The 19615-nt window shown below is 51.8% G+C and overlaps 3 protein-coding genes across 3 annotated transcripts in view; 1 reads left to right on the forward strand and 2 right to left on the reverse strand.

The window, feature by feature from the left end:
* Positions 1-19615, reverse strand: part of LOC310920762 (olfactory receptor 14J1-like) — a gene marked incomplete at its 3' end in the record, with an annotated part of 1005486 nt that overhangs the window by 274253 nt on the left and 711618 nt on the right. The window lies entirely within an intron of this gene.
* The window catches only part of LOC310920644 (olfactory receptor 14J1-like), a gene marked incomplete at its 3' end in the record, with an annotated part of 52654 nt that continues 35399 nt past the window's right edge, over positions 2361-19615 (reverse strand). Inside the window, exon 3 of the mRNA XM_083880706.1 lies at positions 2361-3316. Within this exon, the coding sequence (XP_083736832.1) occupies positions 2361-3293 (933 nt within the window). The 5' untranslated portion in view covers positions 3294-3316. The remainder of the gene's footprint in view (positions 3317-19615) is intronic.
* LOC310920678 (olfactory receptor 14A16-like) lies at positions 17402-18334 on the forward strand (the record flags this gene model as incomplete). Its single annotated transcript, XM_083880740.1, has 1 exon — positions 17402-18334. The coding sequence occupies one exon, from the start codon at positions 17402-17404 to the stop codon at positions 18332-18334; it is 933 nt and encodes a 310-aa protein (XP_083736866.1).

Genomic DNA, 19615 nt, shown 5'->3' on the forward strand with positions numbered 1-19615 from the left:
CACAAGGTTCTGCAGTGTCACAATGGGCCACTGGTTCCATGCAGCCCCACACTGTTACAATGACCCCAAGGTTCCATGAGCTTTCATATTCTCAGATATGGTCTCCTTGACTCCATGAACCCCTGCTCTGATAGAATGGAACTTTGGTTACAAGGGGTTCCACTGCATCACAATGGACCCTTTGTTCCATGAGGTTCCAAGGTCTCGCAGCTGACCCCTTCGTTCTGTGAGGCTCTGCTGTCAGCAAATGTTTAAAATATCTGAATAAGAGTCCTTAACACTGCTTTAGTGTTTAAGAGAGCATCATTTGTTCAGGCCTGAGGTCCAACATAGGGTAATTCCTAACCTTACATGGACATGGAATTGTACCAGTGTATTGCTTCTATACAGTTGCTAAATGCATATTACAATTTACCCATTTCCATTAAAGCCACACCAAGTTCCCAAATTCACTCCTTAATTTTTCTATCACTGCACCCTTGAGCCAGATGTCTTCCTCTTGTCTTCCAGCTGTCCATGCAGGGAAACCAGACCCTGCATGGATTGTTCCTATGCTAAAAAATTCAAAGGCACGGCAAAATGGAATTAACCCGCCTGGTACCAAGCCCAAGGCTGTGTGTGGCCAGGCAGAGGCAGGCAGGAGGCAGAGCTGTCAGCAAAGGAAGGGCCCAGCCAGCTGGGGCAGCCGGGGGATGACGACAGCCTGCAGGGACAGAGGGCAGGGCATGGACACCGTAGGACAGCCTGGGCTGCACAGGCCACAGGGATGGGCAGCAGCTGCAAGGCCCTGACACAGCCAACTCCTGCAGCACTTGGGCCATGGCTGCTGGGCCTGGGCCTGAGCCATGAGCAGGAGACAAGTGACCCTTGCAGCCCTGGGGCCTCATTGCCTCCTTGGCCCTGCTCAGCAGCCTGGCAGGGGCCGCCCCATGCTCCTGCCCTTGGCATTGCACATCCCCACATCCCAGTGGCCTGGGAAGAGCCCTGAGCACTGAGGGAGGGACAGGATGTGCCTTGGCAGGGGCTGGGACTCAGGCCTTGGCCCTTGGCATTCCTGAAACACATCCAGGTTTGGTCAGCATCAGAGACACCTTTGCCTTGTTTGTCCCCACCTGTCATCACTTCACCAATTTCCTGATCTAACTGATCTGGAAACACTTTATCAGTGAGACTTATTAAAACTTGAAGAAACTTTGGAGATTGTATTCTGAGTTTGAAGTGTTAAAAAGTATTTTGTACACACTCTCAGGGACTGAGTCTGATGTAAACAACAGCAAAGTCCCTTCACAAGGCCTTCAAGGGGAAGAGAAGGCTTAGGGGAGACAAGGTGGTGTCAAGGCACAGGTTGGACTTGATGATCTCCAAGGCCTTTTCCAACCTTGCTGATTCTGTGATTCTCTGAAACCACCCTTGCAGCAGTGGCACGATGAGTCCTGAGCCTCCTCTTCAGAAAGTGCAGCAGCCCAGGTCCCTCAGCTTCTCCTCACAGCCTCAAAGCCCATCCTGTCAGTCCTGCAGAGCCTCTGCAGCCCCTCCTCATTTCCAAGAACAGGGAGCAGAACAGCCAGACACAGCAGCCCAGATGTGCCGCCCTGGCCTGTGGTGCCTCTAGCAAGAGAACGGCACCAGGTACTGCAGGAGCCTGCAGACAATTTCTGAAGCACTTGTAAGATCATCCTGCCACCCATAAACAATGTTCTCATGGTGTGATGCTGTTTGCCACCAGCCTGCCCAGGGCCACCCTGGGGCTGCTCACAGGGCTTTTCTGTGCTGAGCATTGGCCTCGGCGTGTTCTGGAAAGAGCCTGGGCAAGGAGCCTGGAGCCCCCAGGCCCTGCCCTGAGGCATCAGCACTGCCCCAGCAGTGCCCATGGCCTGTCCCTGCTGCAGCCCCGGCACTGCCACCCCCAGCCCTGTGCCCGGCCCCGAGAGCCCTCAGGCCCTACAGAAACACAAGGGCCAGGAGGGCAGCAGGGCAGGGCCACGGGAGCAGCACTGGCAACACCAAGGTCTGCTGGTCCTGGGCACAGCTGCTGTGCCAGCCCTGATCTGCCCCAGCTCTGCACACAGACATTGCTGCTGCAGGCCCAGAGAAGGGAACAAAAGGGGGATGTCTGCAGAAAACTTTGCTGGGAGATCCTTTTTTTCATTTAGAGCCACTGAGAGGCCAGCTCCTCATTGACACAGTCTGGGGCCACAGAAAATGTGGAGTGAAACAAAACAAGACAAGGCACAAATGATGGCCTTGCTTTGTGAACATCATTGAAAACTAAAACACAGGGAAAAAAAACAGAAGCAAAGAAACAAGAACCATCAAAGATGACATTTATTACAAATGATTTGCAGAAACTTGCCAGCAGTTTAATGTTTCTTAAATTGTCCAGTGATCAGTGTCCAGACTGCAGCCTTGAGCTCCTGGTTCCTCAGGCTGTAGATCAGGGGGTTCAGGGCTGGAGATATCACTGAGTACAGAACTGACAGGGTCAGATCCAGGGATGGGGAGGAGATGGAGGGGGGCTTCAGGTAGGCAAATGCTGCAGTGCTGAGGAACAGGGAGAGCACGGCCAGGTGAGGGAGGCAGGTGGAAAAGGCTTTGTGCCGTCCCTGCTCAGAGGGGATCCTCAACACAGCCCTGAAGATCTGCACATAGGAGAAAACTATGAACACAAAACAGCCAAAACCTAAACAGAGACTAACAGCAAGAAGCCCAAGTTCCCTCAGGTTGGATTTGGAGCAGGAGAGCTTGAGGATGTGTGGGATTTCACAGAAGAACTGGCCCAAGGCATTGCCATGGCACAGGGGCAGGGAAAATGTATTGGCTGTGTGCAGCAGAGCATTGAGAAAGGCAGTGGCCCAGGCAGCTGCTGCCATGTGGGCACAAGCTCTGCTGCCCAGGAGGGTCCCGTAGTGCAGGGGTTTGCAGATGGACACGTAGCGGTCGTAGCACATGATGGTCAGCAGGGAAAGCTCTGACCCCAGCAAGAATAAAATCAGAAACACCTGTGCAGCACATCCTGTGTAGGAGATGTTCCTGGTGTTCCAGAGGGAATTGTGCATGGCTTTGGGGACAGTGGTGAGGATGGAGCCCAGGTCGGTGAGGGCCAGGTGGAGCAGGAAGAAGAACATGGGGCTGTGCAGGTGGTGGCTGGAGGCCACGGCGCTGATGACGAGGCCGTTGGCCAGGAGGGCAGCCAGGGAGATGCCCAGGAAGAGGCAGAAGTGCAGGAGCTGCAGCTGCCTCGTGTCTGCCAATGGCAGCAGGAGGAAGTGGCTGATGGAGCTGCTGTTGGACATTCCTTCATTCTGGGCATGGTGGGCTGTTGAAAGAAGATATTGACAAGCTGGGTCCAACTTTTCTGAGTCAATCCTATGCTATTATATTTGGTCATCCAGCCAAACAATTTCTTTCCCTGGGGGGAGAATTTCCCAAAGTGTTTCTGTTTTGGAATTTGGGTTTGTGCTGCTCAGTTACTGCCTCCACTTCAGCATTGCTCTCAGCCTGAACACTGGGGAGCCCAGAGGAGAAAAAGGGGTCCCTGATTCCCTGTGTAATAAGACCTGCTGATCTTCACAGAGGTGCCCTTTGCTCACGAAACCTCCCTCTATTTCAGAATGACCACTCTTAAAATTTTCTTGAAAAATAAAGAGGCCTTAAAAAAAATCTAATTTCAAAATAAATTTCTTTTAACACTTCTCCCTTTTTTTTAAATCTTTGTTGGTAGGCAGGAATGGATATCCAGAGCTGATCTGGCTCTCTGCTGCCCGGAGTCATGCCTACTGGGAGCTCTGTATCAAAGCATTGTCCCTGGCCAGTGCTCCCAGAGCCCAGCCCAGCCCTGGGGGCTCAGCTCTGCCCTGCACACCCCTCCCAGCACAGGCCACTGCCCAGGGACATCTCCCTGGATCCAGGGCCTTAACGGCAGCCCAGACAAACAGAGATGCTGCAAGCCAAGGTGCTGCTGGTGCTGTCTGTAGGCAGAGGAGAGTGAGGAGGAACTTTCTGAGGGAGCTCTGAGACAAATCTGCTGCTCCCCAGGGTGACAGTGCAGGAGTCTCAGTGACACAGACAACCCTGACAGTCCCTTTGTCTTTCCTTTAGGAGAAAGCTGAGAGCAGCCCTGGCCATGCAGCACCATCTCCACAGCAGGAGGAATCTGCCCTGATGGGGATCACTCCTTCCACCTCCAACTTCTCCCCACAGTCCATGGGGAGCTCCTAGGCAGGCTGAGAGCTGCCCCTGGCAGGTGGCAGATGCCCTGGCCTGGCCAAGAGCCCTCAGGGCTGCAGCACCTGCTCTGCACCACAGCCCTGGGCAGCCCTGGCTGCAGCCCCAGCCTCAGCCCCTGCAGCCGTCCCTGGCAGCAGGAGCCGTCCTGCCCTGTCCCTCTGACGGCGCCCAGGGCAGCCCCGCTCTGGAGCACATCCTCCCCCAAAGCAGAAAGGGCAGCAGAGCCATCCTTACAGTGCTGTCAGTCCTGTCCTGGGTCAGCTTTAGGAGATCCCTGCAGCCAGAGACTGACCATGTTGGAAGTGATGAAAATTTCTCCACGAAGTAGCTCAGAATTGTCCTTCCATTTTCTTTCAGCCTCTGTCTGCTTCACTGCTCTCAGGTACCTGCAGGCAGTGTCCTCAGCCCTGCTGGGCTGGAAGAGGAGCTGCTTCTCAGAAGAAATGTCTTTTTGAAGCTCTTCTTGATTGCCAGGAGCTGCCTCTGTGCCAGGAGCCCAACCCAGCTCAGCAGCACAAGAAAAGCACAAGGAGCTTAATTAACCTCTTAGGGCTTTGATGTTGTTTACATCAGAGTAAGTTTCTCAGAGAATGTTCAAAAAATTTCTCAGGAGCTCAAAAACAGATAAAAAACTCCAAAGTTTCTTGAAGTTTTAATAAGTCCCATTGAGAAAGTATTCCCAGGTTCCAGCTAGAGCAGAACACTGCAGGCAGTGATGACAGGTGGGAACAAACAAGGCAAAGGGGTCTGTCATGCTGGGCAAACCTGGATGGGTTTCAGGAATGCCAAGGGTCAAGGCCTGAGCCCCAGCCCCTGCCAAGGCACATCCTGTCCCTCCCTCAGTGCTCAGGGCTCTTCCCAGGCCACTGGGATGTGGGGATGTGCAATGCCAAGGGCAGGACCATGGGGCAGCCCCTGCAAGGCTGCTGAGCAGGGCCAAGGAGGCAATGAGGCCCCAGGGCTGCAAGGGTCCCTTGTCTCCTGCTGATGGCTCAGGCCCAGGCCCAGCAGCCATGGCCCAAGTGCTGCAGGAGTTGGCTGTGTCAGGGCCTTGCAGCTGCTGCCCATCCCTGTGCCCTGTGCAGCCCAGGCTGTCCTACGGTGTCCATGCCCTGCGCCTCTGTCCCTGCAGGCTGTCGTCATCCCCCGGCTGCCCCACCTGGCTGGGCCCTTCCTTTGCTGACAGCTCTGCCTCCTGCCTGCCTCTGCCTGGCCACACAGAGCCTTGGGCTGCTCCAGACTCCTTTTGGGGGATGTGTTGCACCAAAGCCCCACCCTGGGAAAGGAATTCCTTTCTCTCTGTTCCCAGTCTGGACCTCTCCAGGTATCCTTGATATTAATTTTTTCTTTTCTGGCAGTTCTCTCATATGTCAAAAGGATCCACCATCTCTGAAACCACCCTTCAATCCTTCCCAGGGCAGTCCTATTCTGTCCTCAGTCTCCACCCCACTAAGCACAGAGCTCCTTTGTCCCTATATAGTGGTCATATGCTCGAGGCCTCACAACTCCTCCTTTAGAGATCTCTCAGCCCTTTCAAGGTCTTGGCAAATGAAAACATTGTGCTTACAGTCTAAGAAAATCTCCTCTGGCCATGGCCAGCCTGACCAGTCTGTCCTGGCTACTTTTGTCTTGGCGCAATCCTTGGATATACAGAATTTGAGAGACAAAATTCTAATTTTGGCCACAGCCTCTGCACAAGAAGGCCAACTCTTTTCCATAGGATGGAAGGCACAGAGCCCCATTATTTCAGAGGGAAATGAGAAGTGGCCACCAGAGGCCAAGGCTATCCATTGCTGACAGGTTTACTTCTGAGAGATACCCTTGCATATACCAATTTTTTTTTTCTGGGAAGTATCAATTTTGGCAATGTGTATTTATAAAGAGGGGCAATTCTTTTCCATAGGAATAAAAGCATGGAGCCCCAGTGTTCCACGGGAAGATGAGAAGCAGCCCTTGACATTCCAAGTTCAGCTGGACCTGTCAGGTGGCCCCTGGGAGGCCAAACCAGCCAGACCTGTTCCATGTTCCCTTGGTTCAGTGGGGCCCCACAGTGTCCCAGTGGCCCTTTGGTTCCATGAGGCTCTGAGGTGTCACAATGGTCCCTTAGTTACATGTGGCCATGAAGGGTTTTAATGGTCTCCATGGTCCCACAAGACCCCAAAGTGTCACCGTGGCCCCCCTTGGTTCCATGAGTTCCCACAGAGTCACTATGGTCTCCATAGGGAGGAACCAACCAAGCCCCCGTGTCACAGGGACAGATGAGGGGCAGTCACCAGAGGCCAAGGGCAGCCAGATTAGATGGTGCTGGCAGATTTTGTCTGGGTCTTATCCCTGGATATACGGAATTTTAGAGGCAGAATTCCAATTTTGGACAATAACGCCTGGAGGAGAAGGACGGCCCTTTTCCATAGGAAGGAAAGCATGGAACACTGATGTTTCAGGGGCAGATGAAATGTGGCCACCAGAGGCCAAGGACAGCAAGACCTCACTGTCCAGGTACCTTTTGTCTGAAAGCAACCCTTGGATATAGGGAATTTTGGAGGTAGAATCCCACATTTGGCCATTTCTGTGTTGATAAGTAGGATGGTTCCTTTCCACTGGAAGGAAAGCAAAGAGCCCAAGTGTTTCAGAGGCAGAAGAGGAGAGAGGTGGATCCTGAGAAAACAAGACAGCCAGAGCTGTTTGTCCTGGCAGCCAAGTGGAACCCAGGGGACCATTGTGACAAAGCAGGGCCCAATGGAACCATGGAGACCATTGTGACACTAAGGAAACTCATGGAACCACGGTGACCGTTGGGATGCTATGGAACCTCATAGATCCAAGGGTCCATTGGGACATTGTGGTGCCTCATGGAATCAAACATTGTGAAACTTGGAGGCCTAATGGAACAAGGGTTTCTATTGTGATACTGCAGAACCTCATGGAATCAAGGTGACCGTGTTACACTCCAGAAGCTCATGGAACCAAGGGGCCATTGTGACGCTGCAGAACCAAGGAAACTGTTGTTGACAGTACAAAAGCTCATGGAATGAAAAGTCCACTGTGACATGATGGAACCTCATGGACCCAAGGGTTCACTGTGACTCTGTAGGGCCTCCTGGAATAGAGGGTCCATTGTGACACAGTGGGGCCTCGTGGAACCAAGGAGCCTTTGTGATACTCCAGATCCTCATGGAACCAAGGGTGCATTGAGGCACAGCAGGGGGTTGTTGGAACCAAAGAAACCACTGCTAAAAGCAGGGTAACTCATAGAGCCCAGGAGTCCATTGGTACAGTATTGTCTTGGTTTGGATAGACAGACTTCTTCTGCCAGGGAAGATTGGAGTCACCCTTGGAATGCAAGCCCTCCCTCTCCCTTTCCAAAATTCTTATAAATTTGCAATTAAAAGGCTGTCAGGCAAAGATTTTGGGAATAGGTATAGCAGTTTCTTACTAGGGATATTAAAAAATACAAGTGTTTTAATACAGAAGAATAAGCAAACACACAAACAAGAAATCCTAGAAAACCCTGACAGAGTCAGAAATACAACCTGATGCCCTGTTGGTCAGGGTGTTGGAAACAGTCCAAAGTCAGCCCTCCTAGAGTGGCAGATGTGGTCCTGTTGGATGGAGAGATGGTCCTGTGGAGCCAGGGGTCCTGAAGTGGGTCTGGTCTTCCTTTGGGAGTCCCGTGGGGACACCAGAGTGCCTGGTGACACTTGTGGCTCCTTTTTATCCTGATGAAAATGGTTTGGTTCCTCCTCCCTGGGTGGAGCATTGCACAATAAATTGATGAAATGTGTCATGTAATTGGTGAGCTTTAATGGTCCATTGACAGAAGATATTCCCATGGGGGTAGTGGAAGAATCAACAGAGATAAGAAAAAATTCCCAACCCGGTTTTAACAGTTGGCTTGTTATCAGAGAAGGTAGTTACCCCCTCCCTTCTGGAGTTACAACAGATAAAGAAAAATCTCTCCAACTGGGTTTCAGATGAGGGAATAGAATAAACTTTTTTTTTTTTTTTTTTTTTTTTTTGTTACAAAACCCAAGACCAGACTAAAACCTATGGAACCAAGGGGCCATTGTGACACTTTGGGCCACTGTGGGAGTTTGGGAGAGGTTAAAGCTGTTGGCGATGTTTCTATTTAGTTCGGTTTCAGATGGTTTGTTCCTTGTACCCCCCTCCTGATACCTTATGTTGGTCTTTTCCCTTTGTTTGCCAAAATGTCAATCATATGTTATATAACCTGCCAGTCCTGTCAGTCACTCTGGAGCCTCATCCCATGCCTGGAAAGTTCCAGGAGAGTCTTCGGGTGATTGGTCAAGGTCTGGGGGTCCCCCTCCCAGTTTTACCCCCATTCGTTGTTCCTTTGATTGTCATCCCCTGAGCCACTCCCTGGTTTGTCCTCATTGGTTGTTTGTTCTGCTCTACCTCTGGATTCCCCTCCGCTTTATAAGTTGCTGCACCCAGTGGTTCGGGGTCTCTCCTGAGGCACCACCCTGGGAGCAGGTTCCCTGCAATAAACCCCAGTTTGGCTGTTCATGACGAGAGTCCCATCCCTTTGTTGCTCTGCGCCTTCGCTGCAATCCTGCTCCGTGCTACAAGAGCCCCGGTGTTGCCAGAGTGTGAGGGCTGGCCGTGGCGAGCAACTCCAGGAGGCGCTGCGACAGGCCACAAGGGACCAATGGTCTGTTATGACAGTGAGATGCAAGGAGACCATGGAGACACTACGGAACCTCATGGCTCCAAGGGGCCACTGTGACACTCAAGAACTTCATGGAACCCAGCGTCCATTGTGACATAGCAGGGCCTCATTGGAACAAAGGAACCATTTTTGACTGTACAGAAACTCATGGAACCAAGGGGCTGTGGTGACACAGCAGGGCCACATGGAACCAAGGAGACCAGTGACATTTAGGAACCTGTTGGGGGTTGGGTTTCCTTTCCTTTTCTTCCTTTTTCTTTCCTTTTTACTTACTTATTTTCATATTGAGTTGTTAAGGTGCACTGATGGCTGGGTGCTTGAAATGGGGGGAGGTGGCCAGGCCACAGGGAAGGAGGGTGTCTGGTGTCACTCCTCTGGTTTTTGGGAGTTTCTCTCAGAGGGACAGAGATACCATGAGAAGAGAGGCAGGTAAAGGATGGGGGCTGGGGCAGTTGGGGGTTCTCACTCACTCTCGCCTTTGGGAAGAGGACGATCAAGCTGCTGCTTGGAGAAAGGAATTTCACCACCACTGCTACAACCCAGCTGGGAGCTGCCTTTCTCCTGCTGCTGGGCCCTGCACCCCCTGCCCTGCTGGGACGTCCCGCAGTCCCAGCTATCACCACAGAGTGTCTGATACATCTCGTCCAGCGCCCCAGGATTTCTGCTCATCCCTGCCGTTCCAGCCTGCTGCTCCCCAGAGTCCTGCCAGGGCCCTGGGATCAGCAGCCCCAGGGGTTTGTGCAGCGAGACCTCTCTTCCATCCCTCCCGGTTGGGACAAAGCCGCCATTCCCGCGCGCTCCCCGAGCCCGTGCCACAGCGCCCCCTGCAGCCGCGGGGGAATCATCGCACCTGCCCCGCCCACCGGGAGCCACCAGCGCCCCTGCTGGCTGTGACCGGAACTGCACCAAAGGGGAAACTGCCCGCGGCCGAGAAGGGCTCACTGGGGGCCTGGCTCTGTTTGTTGTTACTGCCACAGTTATTGTTGTTTGCTTGCCTTGTTATACATGCTCGTAAAGAACTGCTATTCCTATTCTCATATCTTTTTTGAGTGAGAGCCCCTTAATTTCAAAATTATAATGATTCCAAGGGAGAGGGTTTACATTCTCCGTTCCAAGGGAGGCTCCTGCCTTCCCTAGCAGACACCTGCCTTTCAAACCAAGACTGAACCTCATGGAACCAAGGGGTCATTATGACTGTGCAGAAACAAGGAGACCATTGTTCACAATATGGAAGCTGACAGAACCAAGCAGCCATTGTGACACTCAGTGGCCTCATTGGACCAGGGAGACAATGGTGACACTACACAACCTCATGGAACTAGGGATTTATTGTGACACTCTGCAGTCCCATGAAGCCAATTGTCCATTGTGACACTGTGGATTCAAGGAGATCATGGTGACACTACAGAAGCTCATGGATCCAAGGGTCCATTGTGACACAGCAAGAGCTTGGAGATCCAAGGAGATCATGGTAACGCTATGGAAGCTCATGGAACCAAGAAGCCCTTGTGACACAGGATGTCCACATAAAGGCAAGGGGCCATTGAGGCACTGTGGGCCTCGATGGAAAAAAGGACACAGGTGATAGTACAGATGCTCATGGAAACTATGGGATATTGTGACACCGCAGAGCCTCATGGGACCAAGGAGCCATTGTGAAACTCTGGGTGTTGTGAATGGAAAGAGAGCTTAGACAAGTCCTGCCTTTGATTCAGATTTCTGGCAGTAGATCTCTTTGGAGCAGCCTGCAGCCCAGATTGCTCTCAGTTTCAGGTTCTTAATAATGGCAGATCAAGTCTATGACCAAATGAATTATTTATTTGACAAAAAATTAACAGACTAGGTATAACACTGGAATAAAACAAAAAAGAACTACTAGTAGTCTAAAGGTACCATATTACAGCTAGCAAAGAAATAGTATAATTTAGGATTCAATGTATCATCATCAAGTTGGTGATGGGGTACACTTAGAATTCTTCTCTCAATTCTCTGGGAAAGTATCCACAGAGTTTGCATCTGAGCTCTTGGGAGAAGTCCCTGCACATTTCCAGAGTGTGTTTAGGAGGCTTCTACCTCTGCGGGAAATGGTGTAGCTTTCATAGTTGTCAAAGTAGTGTCTTTACAGTCAGAAATCTCTGGTTTATCTCCCCTTATCTGTTCTGACACCCAATTGTTTACTGGCAGTTCTACTCCTTGCACCAGAGGATGTAGCAACTCCCTGAGTCATACCAACCAAGTGGCCAAGGTTGTCTCATCACTTCACATGGGGGAGAGAATGTCTGGAGCTGTCACACCAGCTGCAGATAAGCTCTTCTGTAGTAGGGGGGATGTCCTGCCACAGTGGGGCATAATGGAGTCAAGGACACCATTGGTACTGAAATCCACTGGATAAAAACTTTTAAACACAATTTTGAGTATTTGAAAGCAGGTGTTCTTTATTACAGTCTGCTGGTCACTTGGGCAATCCTTTCACCATTCGAGTGCACTGAGCATGGCATGAATAGAGTTTATTGCACACACATATTATGTATTCATGAGCTATCCCCACTTCCTTTGACTTTATTTGATATAGTTGCACCCCTTATCACAAGTCCTTGCATGGTTCTTTGAGCTCTGTCTTCAATGTCTAATGTCCTTTTTAGGTGGCTGTTCCTTGACCCCCACTTTTGAGTGAAGGCAATATCCTTGTTTTGCATGACTTCTGTTTTGTCAGCCTTGCAGAGCTGAGCTGGCATCCTGCTTGCACTTTGAATGACTTCTGTTTGCTGGAGTTACATCCTTTATCTGCTTCTCCAAGGCTGTCCTGTTCTGTTCCATTACTTTCAGTAGGAGGTAGAGAGACAGAAATCATGACTCAAGTCTGTTGCCCTGATTTTTCTTGCTTTCAGGTGTTTGAATCTTTGCAGCATGATTCTTACACTGCTTGATGTAAACTATATGTATTTTTAGAAATTATCTATGTGTTTTGCATACTTCTTTTTTGGGAGGAGAACTTGATTGATAGTAAGAGTGACCAATTAGGTCATGAGGTTGTAACCTTCTTTGGCCAATCCTGGGCTTCTGTAAAAAGTGTATATAAGTGATGGAGTCAGAAAAAAAAGGAAGCTTTCTATGTTCTCACCTGCTGCTGCCTGCTTGTCCTCTGAGGGTCCACATCCATGTCACAACTTGTGGCCCCTCTGAGTGAGGGGATCACACAGTTCTATCCTTGTTTTCATAACATTTCTTCTCTTTGAGTTTGGTCACGTCCTTTTTTTTTTGTTTTGTTTTGTTTTTTGGGTTTTTTTGGTTTTTTTGGGGTTTTTTTGGGTTTTTTTTGTTTTGTTTTGTTTGTTTTTTTGTTTTTTGTTTGTTTGGTTGTTGTTGTTGTTGTTGTTGTTGTTGTTTTGTTTGTGGTTTCTTTTGCTTTATTTGGTCACTCCAAGCTTTTCTTGCATTCCTTTTTTGCAGCTCTGACTCCACCTCTCAGAGCTCTGCCGCCCCTTCCAGCTCCGCCGTGCTGCCACCAGCACTGGCACGTGCTGCCCCAGGATCCGCAAACTGCGGCCGGACCTTGGGGTCGGTGTCTCATAGGTCACCCGGACTCTCAGGCTCTCAGGGCTGCCTACATTGCTTTTAGGCTCTCAGGTCCACCTGGCTCAGTCCTTCAGGTTCCTGGTCCACCTGGCTCAGTTCAGCTGGGCTCCACCATCTTACTGCTCTTAGGTCTGTAGTCATCTGCCAGGATCACGTTGGGGTCCCCATTCAATGTCACCCAATCCTCATAGGGGGCACCAGCTGATGGTGGAGTCATGACTGATGCAGGCATCATTCCATTATTATCTAAAACGTCTCATACCTTTCTCTCTGTACCCTACCCATGGGCAGCTCCACGCAGCCTTCTGACTCCTTCGCTCTTTCTGCTCTCTTCCTGCTCTCTTCCTTCTGCAGGACTGGCTCTTTCCTGTCCCTTGCATGACTGCCTGACCCTTTCTGTCTGTCACATGCCTGCTTGACCCTTCTTCCTCACAGCACAGCCTGCAGACTCCAACTGACCCTCAACCAGCTAACCCACTGTTTTATAACACTCATTCTCATTGCACATAGGGGATCTTTTAGGGGAAAGATGTTCCCACTCTTGGTAATCAATACAGCTGCATTATCAGGGGTGAGATTGCCTTCAGCACCATCTCTAGTCTCTTTACAATCCATCCTCTCACACCAAGGAGAATCTGTGTATAGTAGAGAACCTCATGGAACCAAGGGGTCATTGTGGCACAGCAAGGCCTTGTGGAGCCAAAGAGACCATGGGGACACTACAGAACCTCATGGAATCAAGGTGTCCCTGTTACACTACTGAACCTCATGGAACAAAGGGTCCCTTGTGACACTGTGGAACCAAGGAGACTGTTGTTGGCAGTATGAAAGCTCATGGAAACAAAAGTCCATTGTGACATTGTGGGGCCTCATGGAACACTGGAGACCATTGTGACACTTCAGGACCCACTGGAACCAAGGGGCCATTGTGACACTGCAGGGCCTTGTATAACCAAGGGGTCACTGTAGCACAGCAGGGCCTGATGGAATCAAGGGGGTCACAGTGACATTGTGGGGCTCCATGAGACCACGGGGACATTGTGACTCTGTGGAACCAAGGATACCATGACAGGGCATCATGGAACCAAGGAGGCCATTGTGAACCAGCAGGGAACCTGCTGAGACTATGGTGACACTTCCAAGGCCTTGTGACACCAAAGGGCCATTGTGGAACTGCAGGGCCTTGTGGAACCAACGAGATCATGGTGACATTGTACAGCCCCCTGGGACCAAGGGGCCATTGTGACACTGTGTGACACCATGGAACCAATGAGACCACTGTGACACTGCAGGGCTCCATGGAACTAAGAACTCATGTAACAGTGAAGGGGCCAATGGAATCAAGGGGCCATTCCATACTTCAGGGCCTCATGGAACCAAGGTGGCCTTGTTACATCCTTGATCCTCATAGGATCCTGGAGACAATTGTAGCACTTTGAGGCCTTGTTGAATGAAATGAGTCTTCAGGGCTTTGTGGAACTAAGGAGCCCATTGTGACACTGAAGGGCTTTATGGAAGCAATGAGACCATTCTGGCACCGTGAGTCCCCATGGAACCAACAGGCCATTGTGACACCAAAGGATCTCACAAAACCAAGGCAACCTTTGTGACACTGCAAGGTCTCATGGAAGCAAGTGGCCATTGTGACATTGTGGAGGCAAGGAGATCACTGTGATATCACTGGGTTTCATGGAAACAAAGTTCTTTTGCGATACTACAAGGGCCTTGTGGAACAAGGGGCAATTGTGATGCTGCAGGACTCCATGGATCCAAGGGAACATGGAAGAGGTCTGTCCGTCTGGGCCTTTGGGGGCTGCCTGACTGGTCCAACTGACCTTGGCATGTCGAGGGCTGCTTCTCATCTGTCCCTGAAACCCTGGAGTTCTTTGCATTCCTTCCTGTGGGAAAGAACTCTCCTTCTCCAGATGCCCATGGCCAAATGTGGGATTCTACTTCCAAATTTGATTATATTAAAGGAATGTTCCCATATGAAACCTGCCAGGACAGACAGCTCTGGCTGGCCTTGACCTCTTGGGGGAACTTCTTATCTCCCTTCAAAACACTAGGGGTAGTGCCTCTCTTCCCATGGATAAAAAAAATTCATTCAAGTCCAGTGGCCCATGGGCAAAATTGGGACTCTACTTCCAAAATTCCTTATATCAAAGGATAGATTCCAGACAAAAGCTGCCAGGAGTGTCTAGGTTCCCTTGGCTTCATGAGGGGCAGCTCTCACTGCCATTGAAACACTGGGGCTCTGTACATTCCTTCCTATGGAAAAGAACTGTCCATGTTGTTCAGACAATCAGAGCTGAAATGGAATTTCACCTCCAGAGCTCCCCATATATCCAAGGGTTGCTTTCAGACAAAACCTACAAAGACAGACAGATTGGGCATCCCTTGGCCTCTGGTAAGTGCCTCTCGTCTCCCTTCAAAACCTGGGAGTTTCTGTAATTTCCTTTACATAGAAAAGAAGCATCCTTCTTGACTGGGTGTCTGTGGCCTCAAGTACAAACCACTGTAAAGGGACAAAGGAGCCCTGGGCTCTGTGGAGTGGAGACTGGAGATAGCAAAGGAGAGTCCTGGGTGGGATTGAAGGGTGGTTTCAGAGACGGTAGATCCTTTGACATAGCAGAGAACAGGTAGAAAAGAAAAAAATGACACCAAGAAGACATGTGGAGGCCCAGATTGGGGACAAAGAAAAATGAATTTTTTTTCCCAGGGCAGGACTGTGGAGGAACACATCCCCCAGAAGGAGTCTGGAGCACAAGCCTAAGGCTGTGTGTGGCCAGGCAGAGGCAGGCAGGAGGCAGAGCTGTCAGCAAAGTAAGGGCCCAGCCAGCTGGGGCAGCCGGGGGATGACGACAGCCTGCAGGGACAGAGGCGCAGGGCATGGACACCGTAGCACAGCCTGGGCTGCACAGGGCACAGGGATGGGCAGCAGCTGCAAGGCCCTGACACAGCCAACTCCTGCAGCACTTGGGCCATGGCTGCTGGGCCTGGGCCTGAGCCATGAGCAGGAGACAAGTGACCCTTGCAGCCCTGGGGCCTCATTGCCTCCTTGGCCCTGCTCAGCAGCCTGGCAGGGGCCTCCCCATGGTCCTGCCCTTGGCATTGCACATCCCCACATCCCAGTGGCCTGGGAAGAGCCCTGAGCACTGAGGGAGGGACAGGATGTGCCTTGGCAGGAGCTGGGGCTCAGGCCTTGGCCCTTGGCATTCCTGAAACACATCCAGGTTTGCTCAGCATCAGAGACACCTTTGCCTTATTTGTCCCCACCTGTCATCACTGCCTGCAGTGTTCTGCTCTAACTGGAACCTGGGGACACTTTCTCAGTTGTGTCCCTCAGTGGGACCCATTAAAACTTCAAGAAACTTTGGAGTTTGTGTGTGACTTTGTATTCTTGAGAGATTTATTTAACTGACTCTCAGGGACTCAGCACTAAACCTCCAAGAGGGTCATTAAAGTCCTTGTGCTGTGTCTGTGCTGCTGAGCTGGGCTGGGCTCCTGGCACAGAGGCAGCCCCTGGCAATCAAGAAGAGCTTCAAAAAGACATTTCTCCTGAGGAGCAGCTCCTCTCCCAGCCCAGCAGGGCTGAGGGCACTGCCTGAAGGTACCTGAGAGCAGTGAAGCAGACTGAGGCTCAGAGCAGCTGCAAGGACAACTCTGAGCTCATTCATGGAGAAATCTTCACAACTTCTGACACAGTAAGTCTCTGGCTGCAGGGATGTCCTAAAGCTGAGCCAGGACAGGACTGACAGCACTGTAAGGATGGCTCTGCTGCCCTTTCTGCTTTGGGGGAGGATGTGCTCCAGAGCGGGGCTGCCCTGGCCACCGTCAGAGGGACAGGGCAGGACGGCTCCTGCTGCCAGGGACGGCTGCAGGGGCTGAGGCTGGGGCTGCAGCCAGGGCTGCCCAGGGCTGTGGTGCAGAGCAGGTGCTGCAGCCCTGAGGGCTCTTGGCCAGGCCAGGGCATCTGCCACCTGCCAGGGGCAGCTCTCAGCCTGCCTGGGAGCTCCCCATGAACTGTGGGGAGAAGTTGGAGGTGGAAGGAGTGACCCCCATCAGGGTAGATTCCTCCTGCTGTGGAGATGGTGCTGCATGGCCAGGGCTGCTCTCAGCTTTCTCCTAAAGGAAAGGGAAAGGGGCTGTCAGGGTTGTCTGTGTCACTGAGACTCCTGCACTGTCACCCTGGGGATCAGCAGATCTGCCTCAGAGCTCCCTCAGAAAGTGCCTCCTCACCCTCCTCTACCTACAGACAGCACCAGCAGCACCTTGGCTTGCAGCATCTCTGTTTGTCTGAGCTGCCCTAAAGGCCCTGCAGCCAGGGAGCTGCCCCTGGGCAGTGGCCTGTGCTGGGAGGGGTGTGCAGGGCAGAGCTGAGCCCCCAGGGTTGGGCTGGGCTCTGGGAGCACTGGCAGGGACAAGGCTTGGATAGGGAGAAACAACTCCCTATAGGCACATTTCCAGGCAGCAGAGAGCCAGATCAATGTTGGTATTTGTCCTTGTCCAGCTGCACAGAGGAAAAGAAGGGTTTAGAGAAATTAACTTTGGACTCTTCAAAAAGACTACTTTTTTTCAAGAAATTTTTTATTGTAATCACCCTGAAATAGAGGGAGGTGTAAAAAGCAAAGGGGACCTGTGTGAAACCAAAATTTCTGACTGCACTGGGGTACAGGGCGCTCTATTTTCCCTTTGGGCTACTCAGTGTTCACGCTAAGAGTAGTGATTAAGATGAAGTAATAATTCAGCAGCAGCAGAAACCCAAAGTGAATAAAGTTTAACAAAGTTCCCTCAGGGGAACATAGTGATTTTTCAGGGATTCCAAATACAATATAAAGGATTGACTAAAACAATATGGTCACAGCTTGTCAATGTTTTCTTTCAACAGCCCACCATGCTCAGAGTGAAGAAATGTCCAACAGCAGCTCCATCAGCCACTTCCTCCTGCTGGCATTGGCAGACAAGAGGCAGCTGCAGCTCCTGCACTTCTGCCTCTTCCTGGGCATCTCCCTGGCTGCCCTCCTGGGCAACGGCCTCGTCATCAGCGCCGTGGCCTGCGGCCACCACCTGCACAGCCCCATGTTCTTCTTCCTGCTCCACCTGGCCCTCACCGACCTGGGCTGCATCCTCACCACTGTCCCCAAAGCCATGCACAATTCCCTCTGGGACATCAGGAACATCTCCTACTCAGGGTGTGCTGCACAGGTTTTTCTGATTTTATTCTTCCTGGGGTCAGAGTATTTCCTGCTGACCATCATGTGCTTCGACCGCTACGTGTCCATCTGCAAACCCCTGCACTACGGGACCCTCCTGGGCAGCAGAGCTTGTGCCCACATGGCAGCAGCTGCCTGGGCCAGTGCCTTTCTCTATGCTCTGCTGCACACAGCCAATACATTTTCCCTGCCCCTGTGCCATGGCAATGCCCTGGGACAATTCTTCTGTGAAATCCCACACATCCTCAAGCTCTCCTGCTCCAAATCCTACCTCATGGAACTTGGGCTTCTTGCTGTTAGTATCTGTTTAGCTTTTGGCTGTTTTGTGTTCATTGTTTTCTCCTATGTGCAGATCTTCAGGGCTGTGCTGAGGATCCCCTCTGAGCAGGGACAGCACAAAGCCTTTTCCACCTGCCTCCCTCACCTGGCCGTGCTCTCTCTGTTTGTCAGCACTGGCATATTTGCCTACCTGAAGCCCTCCTCCATCTCCTCCCCATCCCTGGATCTGCCAGTGTCAGTTCTGTACTCGATGGTGCCTCCAGCCCTGAACCCCCTGATCTACAGCCTGAGGAACCAGGAGCTCAAGGCTGCAGTGTGGACACTGATCACTGGACAATTTCAAAAACACTAAACTGCTGGGTTCTACAAATCTGTTCTAATAAAAGTAATTTCTGATAGAACTTTTGCTTTGATTCTTGGGTATTTATTATTTCCTTTTGTTTTCAATAGTGTTGACAAAGCAAGGCCTTGTCTGTGCCCTTTCTTGTTTCGTTTCTCTCCACATTTTTTGTGGCCACAAACTGTATCAATGAGGTGCTGTGCTCTCAGTGGCTTTAAATGAACTAAAGGATCTTCCAGCAAAATTTTCACTGGAGATCCCCCTTTTGTTCCCTTCTCTGTCACTGCAGCAGCAATGTCTGTGTGCAGAGCTGGGGGCAGATCTGGGCTGGCACAGCAGCTGTGCCCAGCACCAGCAGCCCTTGGTGTTGCCAGTGCTGCTCCCGTGGTCCTGCCCCGCTGCCCTCCTGGCCCTGGTGTTGCTGTAGGGCCTGAGGGCTCTCGGGGCCGGGCACAGGGCTGGGGGTGGCAGTGCCGGGCCTGCAGCAGGGACAGGCCATGGGCACTGCTGGGGCAGCGCTGATGCCTCAGGGCAGGGCCTGGGGGCTCCAGGCTCCTTGCCCAGGCTCTCTCCAGAACACGCCCAGGCCAGTGCTCAGCACAGAAAAGCCCCGTCAGCAGCCCCAGCGTGGCTGTGGGCAGGCTGGGGACAAACAGCATGGCTGGGGCTCTGCAAGGGCCCTGGGGGAGATGGGAAGGAGCAGCAGAGCAGGTGCTGATCCATCCCCACTGCGCTGGACACCCCAGGGCAGCGTCCCAGAGCGTCCTCATGCCCCTGCCAACAACATCCCCCCTGTGCAGCCCTGGCCTCTCCCCCAGCTCACACAGGTGCCACATCCTTGCAGGCACAGACAGGGCAGCACTGGCTCAGGAGCCCCTGTTTGCAGTGCCCAGAGCAGGCCTCAGCACTCCCATGGTGTTGGTGTGGGGAAATGACCCTGAGGGAGCACAAAATGCCATCAGCCCCTGGGGCCAGGAAGGGCTGGGGGACAGGAGGGAAACTCCTCACTTTTGTCGTGGCATCTGAGGTCACACAGAAAGTTTTTTCCCATGAGCTCTGATATTTCTGTCCCACTGCAGACGTTTTTGCTCAGAGACAGGCTGCCTGGCAGCCATCCCCAAACTGCCCTGATAATTTCCTTTGCTTCACCTTTGCTTTCTTTCCTCTTTCCTTGTTCAGATTTCTTCCTAGTGCCCATCCTTGTCCCCTTCCCTGCAAACATCCCTGTTTGTCCTTTCTTCTCTGACCCCACTCCCCATTTCAGTTCCTGAGTTGGCACCATGGGAACATCCC

The sequence above is a fragment of the Zosterops lateralis genome, assembly GCF_965231275.1.
Source record: "Zosterops lateralis genome assembly, chromosome: 31".
Classification (NCBI taxonomy): domain Eukaryota; kingdom Metazoa; phylum Chordata; class Aves; order Passeriformes; family Zosteropidae; genus Zosterops; species Zosterops lateralis.